General features: G+C 53.5%; 1 protein-coding gene across 2 annotated transcripts in view; it reads left to right on the forward strand.

Moving 5' to 3' along the window:
- Positions 1 to 12,086, forward strand: part of MAPK8IP3 (mitogen-activated protein kinase 8 interacting protein 3) — a 44,384-nt gene that overhangs the window by 12,004 nt on the left and 20,294 nt on the right. For both annotated transcript variants that reach the window (XM_055562354.1, XM_055562353.1), the window contains exons 2-4: positions 2,760 to 2,880; positions 7,681 to 7,751; positions 7,932 to 8,023. In XM_055562354.1, the coding sequence (XP_055418329.1) occupies positions 2,760 to 2,880; positions 7,681 to 7,751; positions 7,932 to 8,023 (284 nt within the window). The remainder of the gene's footprint in view (positions 1 to 2,759; positions 2,881 to 7,680; positions 7,752 to 7,931; positions 8,024 to 12,086) is intronic.

Below are 12,086 nucleotides of genomic sequence, written 5' to 3' on the forward strand. Positions count from 1 at the left end.
AGAATTTCGCTCTTCCCACCTCCCGCCTTCCTTCTGCCCCATCGCACCTCTTTTCACTGGCTCAGGATGAGATTTCCCTTCCTCCCAAGTCCAGCCCTGAGCATTTTGTCATGAAAAACAATCCTGAGGACCGAAGAACAGATGCTTCCTGGCAGGCAAAATGCTGATTCACAAAAATGCATGCTTAGTCACTTCAGTTGTGTCCGACTGGAAAAATAAACAAGTAAATGCAAGGACTTCCCTGGTGGTCCAGTGGCTAAAACTCTGTGCTCCCAGTGCAGGGTCCCAGGTTCCATCCCTGGTCAGGGAATTAGATCCCACATGCTACAATTAAGATCGAAGATCCCTCAAATATCCAAATGAGATGCAGCACAACCAAATCAATAAGTATATAAATAAATAAATAAGTGATTGAGGAGGACTTTCCATTTAATCAAGAAGGATCCGCAAGTGGGAATAAAGTTCTGATAAGGAAGACTGAAGAAGTGGACTGTATATCAGCCATTAAAAGACCCTATAACACTACAAGTTTAAGGAAACCTTTGGTTACTGGATCAGATATAGACTGAAATAGTCTTAGAATCTAGCAGATGACAAAGGTAGCCCTCAAAGCCATGAAGAGAAGGTAAATTACTAAGTAAATGGTGCAGAAGTAAATCAACTTCTATATTGCACACAAAGTACATCCTGGGAAAAATACTTGTAGCGTAGAAGACAAATTCTTGAATGGATCTAGTAAGTCCTTACAAATTGTTAAGAAAAGTAAGAACCTATAGCAGAAAATTGGACCAAGGACATAATGAGCTGTGGACAGAGGAGCCTGGCGGGCTACAGTCCATGGGGTGGCAAGAGTCAGACACGACTAAGCGACTAAACCACCAGCAGAGCAGCCTAAAAGTCCAACAAGAGGCAATGCTAGTTGAGTAGACTCTGCCCTGCACACACAAGCCCTCAGGGAACATACATACAGCTGTCAGAAGTGGGAACGGTAGAATACCACTCTTAGAGTGGAAGGACGTTCTAGTAGAAGCGAGGGAGTGGGTCAGATCCAGATACCATGTACAAAATGACGGCACGTCCAACACAGACACACACACACAAGTCTGGAAGAGTGTCACCCAGTTTTATCTGACACTCTCTGGATGCTAGAATTTGGTTTTGTTGTTTAATCATTGATAGCACAGCAGAACTATTTTTTTTTTTTAAGTTCACTTAACACTGTCATAAGATTTTTCTATAAAAGTATATGTTTATATCACTTTTTAGTAATAGGAATTAAAATTACCCAATTAAAAATTTTCTTTACCAGTTAATAGCATGTCTGTTCTTCATATGCTGGTCATGACCACAGTCATTCAAAACCGCTCATTTTAGTTTTTCATGCAGCTGCACCATTTGTGTGCGTTTTCATGGCAGCGGGTTATATATTCTTCATCATTTATTTGACTTAAGTTGCGTGTGATGTCATCAGTGCAGATTTTCCTTCTCACTCCCTTCCCCGGTCCTGCCCTCTTTGTCACTGCTCTGAGAGAGGCATCCTTCGGGCAGGAGCCCCAGTGCTTTTCAGCACAAAGACCTCTGCAAAGCTGCTGCGGGGAGAAGCATCTCTGGGGCCCAAGTGGGGCTGAGGGGCTGAGTGCAGGTGTTATGGGAAATACAGCTGTGGCCACTGTGAATTCATCAACTCCCCAGATGCCTGAAACCTGGAACCCACAAGCTGCTTCACATTCCCATCCCCTGAAGCCTCTTGACATCCTCAGAACCCAGCTGACGTGTATGCTTCCTACAAATGAAATTTGTGACTAATATTTCCATTTCCCAGGCAGTACAATCGAGGTTTTAACAGCTCCCATCAGGGCTGTGGCCGGGCTGTGTGTCCTGGAGGCCCCTACCTGGTCCATCCCCCGGCACCAGAGCCCGCCTTCACCCCGGGCTGTCAGAGTTAAGCTCGGTCTCCTCCTAAGAACATTTAGGATTTTCTTTTCCTTTGTGAACTGCTTTCTTCTCACTTGATCTGGTAATAATCTTGCTCAGAAAATTATCATTTAAGGTGCAGATTCCAAATCCAGACCAACGGCCCCCCTCCCTATTTTTAAAAGAATCAGAGCAGCACTGTGCGTTGCTAATTATTCCATGAATGACGGCATCCGGAGCTGAGCGGTGACCGAGATACACGTTAGGAAGGCAGTACGCCCAGCCTCTTTTAGATGCTCAGGGTTCAGTCTTTTCCACAGCTACGTCATTTGTGGGGCTCAGTGTCAAAGTGGAAATGCAGGCCTCTTTTAAAAACTATTAAGAGGGACTTCCCTGATGGTCCAGGGGCTAAGACTCCGTGCTCCCAATGCAGGGGGCCCCTGTTTGATCCCTGGTCAGGGAACTAGATCTCACGTGCCTCAATTAAAGATCTTGCATGCCACAAATAAGACTCAGTGCAGCCAAATAAATAATTAGTTTTAAAAAAATAAAAAATAAATAAAAACTATTAAGAATTTCGAGATTAAAGTGAGCATGTGGCCTCTTCCAGCTTCAGGGCCCCGAGTGACTCCCCAGGCAGCTGGTCAGAAGGCCGTGGTGTCCACTCTTGGGGAGCTGTCTGGCCCTCCTCTCCCCCAGGGCTGCCGTGGGCGGTGGACAGAAGGGAAGGGGCTCGGCTGGGGGGCCCACATTCTGAGTCCAAGCCCTTGCCCTTCTGAGGGGCCGATGTCATCTGGCCCGCCCACGTTTACGACACCTGCTGTTTCTCTTCCTTGCACGTATAGAAATTTATCGAGTTTGAAGATGCCTTGGAACAAGAGAAGAAAGAGCTGCAAATCCAGGTGGAACACTACGAGTTCCAGACCCGCCAGCTGGAACTGAAGGCCAAAAACTATGCAGATCAGAGTAAGTCAGAGCCAGAGGGAGGAAACGGTTCCTGACCGCACTTGTCCTCAGCCCTGCCCCAGCGGGGAGGGAGGCTGAGTGATGAGAGCCGCGTTTCATCTTCATTGTGATTCCCCCAGTTATTTGTTTTCTCTCTTTACACGGCTCTGTGTGTTTGTCAATGGCCTCAATTCCTCTGTGGAAATAAATAAAGTACATAAATAAGGCCGCTCTGGTGACAGAGCATGTTTGCTTAACGCTGCAGTTTGGCCCTAAATGCACAATCTCTGTGTGGCCTTTTAGGACAGGCTCCCCAGCTGTGGTTTGGGGCTCCCACGAGTGCTCCTGGGGAACAGGTGTTCCTCCGTGACCCCAGAGGGGATGCCCTTGTACGGACAGTTCCTGGGGAAGGTTTGGCCCAGAAGGCTGCTTACGGGAACGCCCTCTCCCTTGCAAAGAAAGGCGAGGAAAGCATTTTGTTTTTAATAAAAAATATTATTTTAGCTTTAGAAGTCATTGTTTATACTGTCAGGGACTTCCCTGGTGGTCCAGTGGCTAAGACTCTGAGCTCCCAGTGCAGGGGGCCCGGCTTTGATCCCTGACCAGGGAACTAGATCCCACATGCCGCACCTAACACCCAGCACAGCCAAATAAGCAAATATTAAGGAAAAAAAAACTATACTGTCAAAGTTATAAGGACCCCTGGAATTTCAGGTTTCTGTGATAGAGGTTTGGATGGCTAAGGCCTCGTTTGCTGCCTTATCTCACTACCTTGGATAACAGGTGCCTTCATTCCTCTGAAAAGTTCAGTTCAGTTCAGTAGCTCAGTCATATCCAGCTCTTTGTGACCCCATGAATCGCGGTATGCCAGGCCTCCCTGTCCATCACCAACCCCCGGAGTTTACCCAAACGCATGTACATCGAGTCAGTGATGCCATCCAGCCATCTCATCCTCTGTCCCCTTCTCCCCCTGCCCCCAATCCCTCCCAGCATCAGAGTTTTTTCCAATGAGTCAACTCTTCACATGAGGTGGCCAAAGTATTGGAGTTTCAGCTTCAGCATCAGCCCTTCCAATGAACACCCAGGACTGATCTCCTTCAGAATGGACTGGTTGGATCTCCTTGCAGTCCAAGGGACTCTCAAGAGCCTTCTCCAACACCACAGTTCAAAAGCATCAATTCTTCGGCACTCAGCTTTCCTCACAGTCCAACTCTCACATCTATACATGACCACTGGGAAAACCATAGCCTGGACTAGATGGAACTTTGTTGGCAAAGTAATGTCTCTGTTTTTGAATATGCTACCTAGGTTGGTCATAACTTTCCTTCCAAGGAGTAAGTGTCTTTTAATTTCATGGCTGCAATCAACATCTGCAGTGAAGCCCCAAAAAATAAAGTCTGACACTGTTTCCACTGTTTCTCCATCTATTTCCCATGAAGTGATGGGACCCGATGCCATGATCTTCGTTTTCTGAATGTTGAGCTTTAAGCCAGCTTTTTCACTCTCCACTTTCACTTTCATCAAGAGGCTTTTGAGTTCCTCTTCATTTTCTGCCATAAGGGTGGTGTCATCTGCATATCCGAGGTTATTGGTATTTTTCCCGGCAATCTTGATTCCAGCTTGTGTTTCTTCCAGTCCAACGTTTCTCATGATGTACTCTGCATAGAAGTTAAATAAGCAGGGTGACAATATACAGCCTTGATGTACTCCTTTTCTTATTTGGCACCAGTCTGTTGTTCCATGTCCAGTTCTAACTGTTGCTTCCTGACCTGCATATAGGTTTCTCAAGAGGCAGGTCAGGTGGTCTAGTATTCCCATCTCTTTCAGAATTTTCCACAGTTTATTGTGATCCACACAGTCAAAGGCTTTAGCATAGTCAATAAAACAGAAATAGATGTTTTTCTGGAACTCTCTTGCTTTTTGCATGATCCAGCGGATGTTGGCAATTTGATCTCTGGTTCCTCTGCCTTTTCTAAAACCAGCTTGAACATCAGGAAGTTCATGGTTCACGTATTGCTGAAGCCTGGCTTGGAGAATTTTGAACATTATTTTACTAGCGTGTGAGATGAGTGCAATTGTGCAGTAGTTTGAGCATTCTTTGGCATTGCCTTTCTTTGGGATTGGAATGAAAACTGACCTTTTCCAGTGCTGTGGCCACTGCTGAGTTTTCCAAATTTGCTTGCATATTGAGTGCAGCACTTTCACAGCATCATCTTTCAGGATTTGAAATAGCTCAACTGGAATTCCATCACCTCCACTAGCTTTGTTCGTAGTGATGCTTTCTAAGGCCCACTTGACTTCACATTCCAGGATGTCTGGCTCTAGGTCAGTGATCACACCATCGTGATTATCTGGGTCGTGAAGATCTTTTTTGTACAGTTCTGTGTATTCTTGCTACCTCTTCTTAATATCTTCTGCTTCTGTTAGGTCCGTACCATTTCTGTCCTTTATCAAGCCCATCTTTGCATGAAATGTTCCCTTGGTATCTCTGATTTTCTTGAAGAGATCTCTAGTCTTTCCCATTCTGTTGTTTTCCTCTATTTCTTTGCATTGATTGCTGAGGAAGACTTTCTTATCTCTCCTTGCTATTCTTTGAAACTCTGCATTCAGATGCTTATATCTTTCCTATTCTTCTTGCTTTTCACTTCTCTTCTTTTCACAGCTATTTGTAAGGCCTCCCCAGATAGCCATTTTGCTTTTTTGCAATTCTTTTCCATGGGGATGGTCTTGTAGGTCTTTGTAAAGCCATTCAACTTCAGCTTCTTCAGCGTTACTGGTTGGGGCATAGATTTGGATTACTGTGATATTGAATGGTTTGAAGGAAACAGAGATCATTCTGTCATTTTTGAGATTGCATCCAAGTACTGCATTTTGGACTCTTGTTGACCATGATGGCTACTCCATTTCTTCTAAGGGATTCCTGCCCACAGTAGTAGATATAATGGTCATCTGAGTTAAATTCACCCATTGCAGTCCATCTTAGTTCGCTGATTCCTAGAATGTCGACATTCGCTCTTGCCATCTCCTGTTTGACCACGTCCATTTTGCCTTGATTCATGGACCTAACATTCCAGGTTCCTATGCAATATTGCTCTTTATAGCATCAGAGCTTGCTTCTATCACCAGTCACATACACAACTGGGTATTGTTTTTTCTTTGGCTCCATCCCTTCATTCTTTCTGGAGTTATTTCTCCACTGATCTCCAGTAACATATTGGGCACCTACCGACCTGGGGAGTTCATCTTTCGTATCCTATCATTTTGCCTTTTCATACTGTTCATGGGGTTCTCAAGGCAAGAATACTGAAGTGGTTTGCCATTCTCTTCTCCAATGGACCACATTCTGTCCACTGTCTACATTCTGAAAAGTTAAGATGAAATAAAAAAAAGAAAAGTTTGGTGATTGGGTCTATCATATCCGAGACCAAGACATGAAGGCCATTTGCTGAAGCCAGTACCCCACAGGTACTGTAGGTGAGCGTGTAGGTGACCAGTGGCCATGGCAATGCACACACACACAGACATGTAGACACAGACACACACACACACACACATGCAGACAGAAACACACACAAAGACACAGACAGACACACAGACCCACACAGACACAGATACAGACAGACAGACATATAGTCACAGACACACGGACACATAGACACAGACACAAACACACACACAGAGACATGTAGACAAACCACACACACACACACACAGATAGAGTCAAACACACAGACACAGACAGACACACACACATCTTTGCAGGGTGAGAACAAGCAGGGGCCTGTTTCATTTTGGCGTGCTGCTGCTGCTGCTAAGTCGCTTCAGTCGTGTCTGACTCTGTGTGACCCCATAGACGGCAGCCCACCAGGCTTCCCCGTCCCTGGGGTTCTCCAGGCAAGAACACTGGAGTGGGTTGCCATTTCCTTCTCCAATAGATCCACCCTTTCTGTAACTCCACAGAATCCTTCACACTCCCTTTGCTTAGAATACTTTCACATATGAAACCTTTTCATCTTTTCTCAGAGGAGGAAATGGCAACCCACTCCAGTACTCTTGTCTGGAGAGTTCCATGGACAGAGGAACCACGTGGGCTACAGCCCATGGGGTTGCAAAGAGTCAGACACGACTGAGCGCACAGGACATCTTTTCTTAGAAGGAAAACACATTTAAGCTCCAAAGCACACTCTGAATTTTCCATTTGGTCAGCGCCGGGGGTCAGGACCATGGAAAGGGGAGGGCACGGCTGCCCCGTGCCCTATCCCGTGCTCTGCGCAGAGTTCCGCTGGGCTGTGGCTGGAATAAAGGCCCAGGGGTGCAGGGTGTCTGAGGCCCGGTGGCCCTGGGGTGGCCCTCCAGGCGGTCCGGGCACTCACAGAGCATGCAGGGGGCCATCCCAGTGCCTCAGCCCAGAGATGGCATGGTCATGACCCCGTCTCCCCAGCCCCGGGTCCAAGTGAGGGACACGGTGTGTTCCACCCTGTTTTGGACTTTCTTCTCTTGAACGTGTCAGAGGCTGCTTACTTCCAAATTCAGCCTCTGTCCATGAACCATCCGCTCACTTCCTGTCCACACTCGGCACGACTCAGCGTGCCCGTGGGTTCCTCCCGCACCTGGGAGCTGCCCGCTGCCTGAGGCCCGTGCGAGTCTCCCCCACTGGCCCTCTCGGAGCCCGCCAGCTCGTGTCCCCAGGGCAGCTGCCGCGGGTGAGGCCGCCCCCGGGGTCAGGGCGCTGGGCTTGGGTTTGCCTGCAGCCCTCCGCCCCCAGCAGGCCAGCCGGGAGCAGGCCATGACCTGGAGAGGCGGGTGGCTTGTGTCTTCCAGTTTCCCGGCTGGAGGAGCGGGAGTCAGAGATGAAGAAGGAGTACAACGCGCTGCACCAGCGGCACACGGAGGTGGGTGCTGCCCGGCCCAGCCACCTTCTGTCTTCTTGCGGCGCCCCTGCCAAACCGGCGGGCTGTGGACCCCACACGGCCGAAGCCCGGTCCCTACGCTCTGCCTCCTCCTCTGTCGGAGCCCTGAGAGCAGTGGCCGGGGCGGGCAGGCAGCATCACACAGATGTGTCGTCCCCATAGATGATCCAGACCTACGTGGAGCACATTGAGAGGTCCAAGATGCAGCAGGTCGGGGGAAACAGCCAGACGGAGGGCAGCCTGCCAGGGCGGAGGTAGGAGCCAGCTGCACCCCAGCGCCCCGACCCCAGGCTCAGGAAGGGGGTGTCTGGTCGGAGCATGTAGCCTGAGCGAGGCTGTGTGCTGAGGAGGCGCCCAGTGGGTGTGGGGCCGTGGGCAGTCACGAGGGCCCGGGGGAACCGCATGGTTGATCCTGATACTTGCCGATTCCGCGTTGGTGAATTCGCCTACTCTGGTAAATGCACTTGTAGCCTCAAAACCAGCACTCAGAGCACTTGGCAGTCACCTGCAGGTGTGCGCAGAGCGTGACAAGTGTGAGTCACGGGACGCCAGCTGGGGTGGCACCAGGTGCCGCTCTGTCCCCAGCAGACACGCCCAGTGACGGGGCGGGCGGGGTCTTGCAGGAAGCTGGGGCCTGGGGCCGGTCAGCGGGAACGGGAGGCTCCCAGCCCTGGCCCCGTCCTCTGCGATGTGTTAAAGGTCACCACGTGCTTCTGCACCTCATCTTCTCTTTTGTAAAATAAAGGAAACAGGATCCACCAGGATGGGAGGGGGATGGAGACTCCCTGTGAGATGCGTGCGTGCGTGTTTGCACTGACTTTGTCGGCCACGACCAGCTCGCATGGCGGGAACTGGCTGTCGGAGTCGGGGAGGCCCCGCCACTTGGGGGCCCAGCAGACACAGCCGTGCACCCCACGCCAATTTCATTCGGGGAGCAGAGACGCCTGCAGAGTCCAGGCTGGTCCTGGTCCATCTTCAGTCAGGACAGGAGCACACCTCCGTCCCCGGAGAGCGCACAGTCAGAGGTCTTCTCCCAGGCCTTGCCTGCACAGGGCCGAGTCTCATCAGGCTGGAGGAAGGAGGAGGGGCCTAAGGCTGGACCCCAGCGCCTCCCCCCGCCCCACAATAGAGCTGCCTCTGGAGCTGTGGCCCTTTGTTCCTTCTGCGAATGCCTAAAGCCCCAGTCCGTCCCGTAAAGCCTCCGTTTTCTCAGCTCCGCCTCCTTGGTGGGTGATGTCTGCAATCAAGATATTTCAGGCCTGTCCATGCCGGGCCCATCAGCCCTTCGCCCGGTGCGGTGGGCACAGCTGTTGGGTCCTTGGATTCGAAACCAAAGTGCGATGTGTCCGCAAGGCCTGGCAAAACCTGGGAAGGATGAGCGCCAGGACCCCCAGCCTGTTTTCAGATGGTCTTGCTGCTTCCGGTGGGGAGAGGGGCTCCAGCCGCTGTGGATGCTTCCTTTCTGGAAACGCGAGCACCCCAGGAGAGGGTGTCTGGGGTCATTATGTGACCCCGGCTCCGTGAGAGTTCACTGAGGGGATATGTACCAGAGTTTGTTCAGATACACAGCCTCTGTAGATGTTGCTTCTGGATCAGGTTTGTCTGAAGATGGGCAATGTCCATCTCCAGGCTGCCGCTGCCCGACACCACGGACGCCTCACGCCTGCCACAAGTCACGGAGAGACTTCCCAAGCGACCGAACCGAGGGCCAGCCTCAAGTCGGGGGCTCCCTCTGTAGTTCTGGGGCCCACCTCCCGTCCTCCTGGGTGTGGCCTCACCGTCGCCCTCTTCAGGCTCTCGGGCTCTGCTAAGACTCCAGAGCAGAGCCCCAGGGAGGAGACCCCTGCCTGCAGAAAGGGGTGTGGGGGCTGCCGCCCGTCCCCCCTGTGCCCTGGAGGTCTTGAAGAGGCACCTATCTGTGTGTGGGGGGGCGGGTGGCCAGAGCTGTGCTTGTGTGGGAAGCTGAGGGCAGGGCTGTGCCTGGGCCGCGCCCGTCGCCTTGCCAGCTGGCTGGCCGCCTTTGGCTTCACCTTCACCGCAGGGCACAGCATCTCTTGCCCGTGCCTGCGGCAGCATGTGGAACTGGGCTCTGCCGCCCTGCAGCCCTGCCTGGACCTGGGTTGTGATCAAGAGGTTCCGGGGCCCCGTGCGTGTCTGACAGCCCTGGGCAGACTCGAGGTGAACAGATGTGGGTGGCAGCCCTCCCCACCCCCACCCCCGCGTCCAGAACGCGCCCTGATGGGAGGAGAGGGAGCACCATCCCACTGGGGCCCTTACGGCAGGTTGAGGGGAGGCCCACTTTTCTCTGGGGTACATCCTGTCCTGACACAACTCTGGATCCTGTGGAGGCTCCCCCAGGAGGGCCTCCTCCTTAGCACTGGCCCCTGAGCCTCGGTCGTTTTCCTCCACCCCTGGCCTGGTGTCATGAACCTGTGCGTCTAGAATAAAACTGATGAGCGTGTTTGAGCCGCGAACATAGTGTGTGTGACCATGTGCCCTGTCACCGTGCGGGTGTGCCCGCGTGTGCTGGGGCGTCTGGGGGAGGACGCTCGACCCACCCTGTCTGAATGGGCGCCACCTGCCATCCAAGCCAAGAGGCTGTGTGTCTATGTGTCCTGTGTCCGTCCGGAGTAGGCGTCTGCATGTCCCACATCTGTCTGTTCCTGTGGGGCCCATTCCTCTCCGTGTGCCCACACGTGCCCCAAACCCCGACCATCGCCTTCTAATGTTGTCTTCTTGTCTCGCCCCGCCGCCCCGTGCTGCCCCCACTGTGTGCCGCCCCGCCGTGTGCCGCCCCACTGTGTGCCGCCCTGCTGTGTGCCGCCCCACTGTGTGTTGCTGCCCCGCAGTCCTCGCCAGTCTTGGAGGAGAAGGTAAAGCCCGCAGCCGTCCCCGGGCTTCAGCTTGGGGGAGCCTGGACGGCTGCCAGGGTCGCGCGTCGATCGAAGGCTCCAGACGCAAGTTTACAGGGCCTGCGGCTGAGGAGGGCAGGTGGGTCTCAGAGATGGGAGCGATGCAGACCCCACTGGCCAACACCCGCCGGCCACAGGCTGGACCTCATGTCCATACCCCAGGAGGCGGCACGCGCTGGTGGAGACACTGCACCCGGTGTCAGGCAGCCCAGCTCGGTTGCTCGGCCCAGAGCCAGAGGCGTGCCATCTGTGAGCCGTGTGGCCCTCTCAGGCTGCAGCCTCAGGGGTAGATGGGCATTGAAGTCCCCTGGGGGAGCTGTGGGGGTGTAACAGGAGGATGTGCTGGCCAAGCGTCGGACCGGGCTCTGGCTGGCCAGCCAACAGCAATCCCCACCAAACACTCCCGAGGCTCAGAGAGGAGAGGACACGGGACTCATCCCTTGTGAGGATTTCCACTGGGGATCTGGGCCTGGCCATCTCCATGCGTGCACAGAGCCATGGAGGTGGGCGACAGAGAAGATTGCCATCCTGGGAGGCAGATGGTCCCATGCTGCCCCTACCGTCATATTGCCCTGTGGCACCTGGTGACAGCCTGGCCCAAAGGACCCTGGTGTGCAGCCCCCCGTCAGAGGTGGGCCCGAGGAGAGGAGGCCCCCACACCGGAGCCCCATGGAGGAACAGCAGCAAGCAGGGGCTGGGAGCCCCAGGGAGGCCCGGGGCCAGGGCCTGTGGCCAGCAAACAGTCCTGGGAGAGCCACGGTGGATTTACGGACCCAGCCTGCCTAGCTTGCCATCTGAGCTCCTTCTAAGCAATGGCCGAGCCTTGTAGAAAGTGCCGTCTGTCTTGGGGGACGAGGGCTGACGGAGGAGGCACACAGTATCATCCGCGGAAGACATCCGGCCCCCCAGGCCTCCTCTGGCTCTGTACCCACAGAAGAGCCCCAGAGGGCACAGCCAGGCCCCAAGGATCCAGGACACTGTTCCGCAGGGGCGGCATTCTCCTGAACAGGACAGACGGCAGGAAATGGGGGCCCCAACCGTACCAGCCCCGGAACTGTGGGGGACCCCCGGCAGAGACCTCCTTCCCGGAGTTGTGCCCCTGGCCACTCTGCCTGCCTGTCCACCACTTGCACCGCAAGGCACTGTGAAGAAGACCCCCCTTCTCCAGACAGCCCAGCCTCTGAACCGGCCCCTGAGGACCCCCGAAGTGGCCTCGCCACCCCCATCTCAGCGCCTGTGTGAGGGGTCCAGACGCCTGGCCTGACCGGGCTCTGAGCAGCATGGACTCTGTGCCACCCCGGGCCCGGCTCTGTGCCCTCGCCACTAACAGCCCGGAGCGTCTTCCAGGGACTGACCGGCCATGGCAGGCGGCTCTAAGCCTCCATCCAGCCTATTGGACGTTCCC

The sequence above is a fragment of the Bubalus kerabau genome, chromosome 23 (assembly GCF_029407905.1).
Source record: "Bubalus kerabau isolate K-KA32 ecotype Philippines breed swamp buffalo chromosome 23, PCC_UOA_SB_1v2, whole genome shotgun sequence".
Classification (NCBI taxonomy): Eukaryota; Metazoa; Chordata; class Mammalia; order Artiodactyla; family Bovidae; genus Bubalus; species Bubalus kerabau.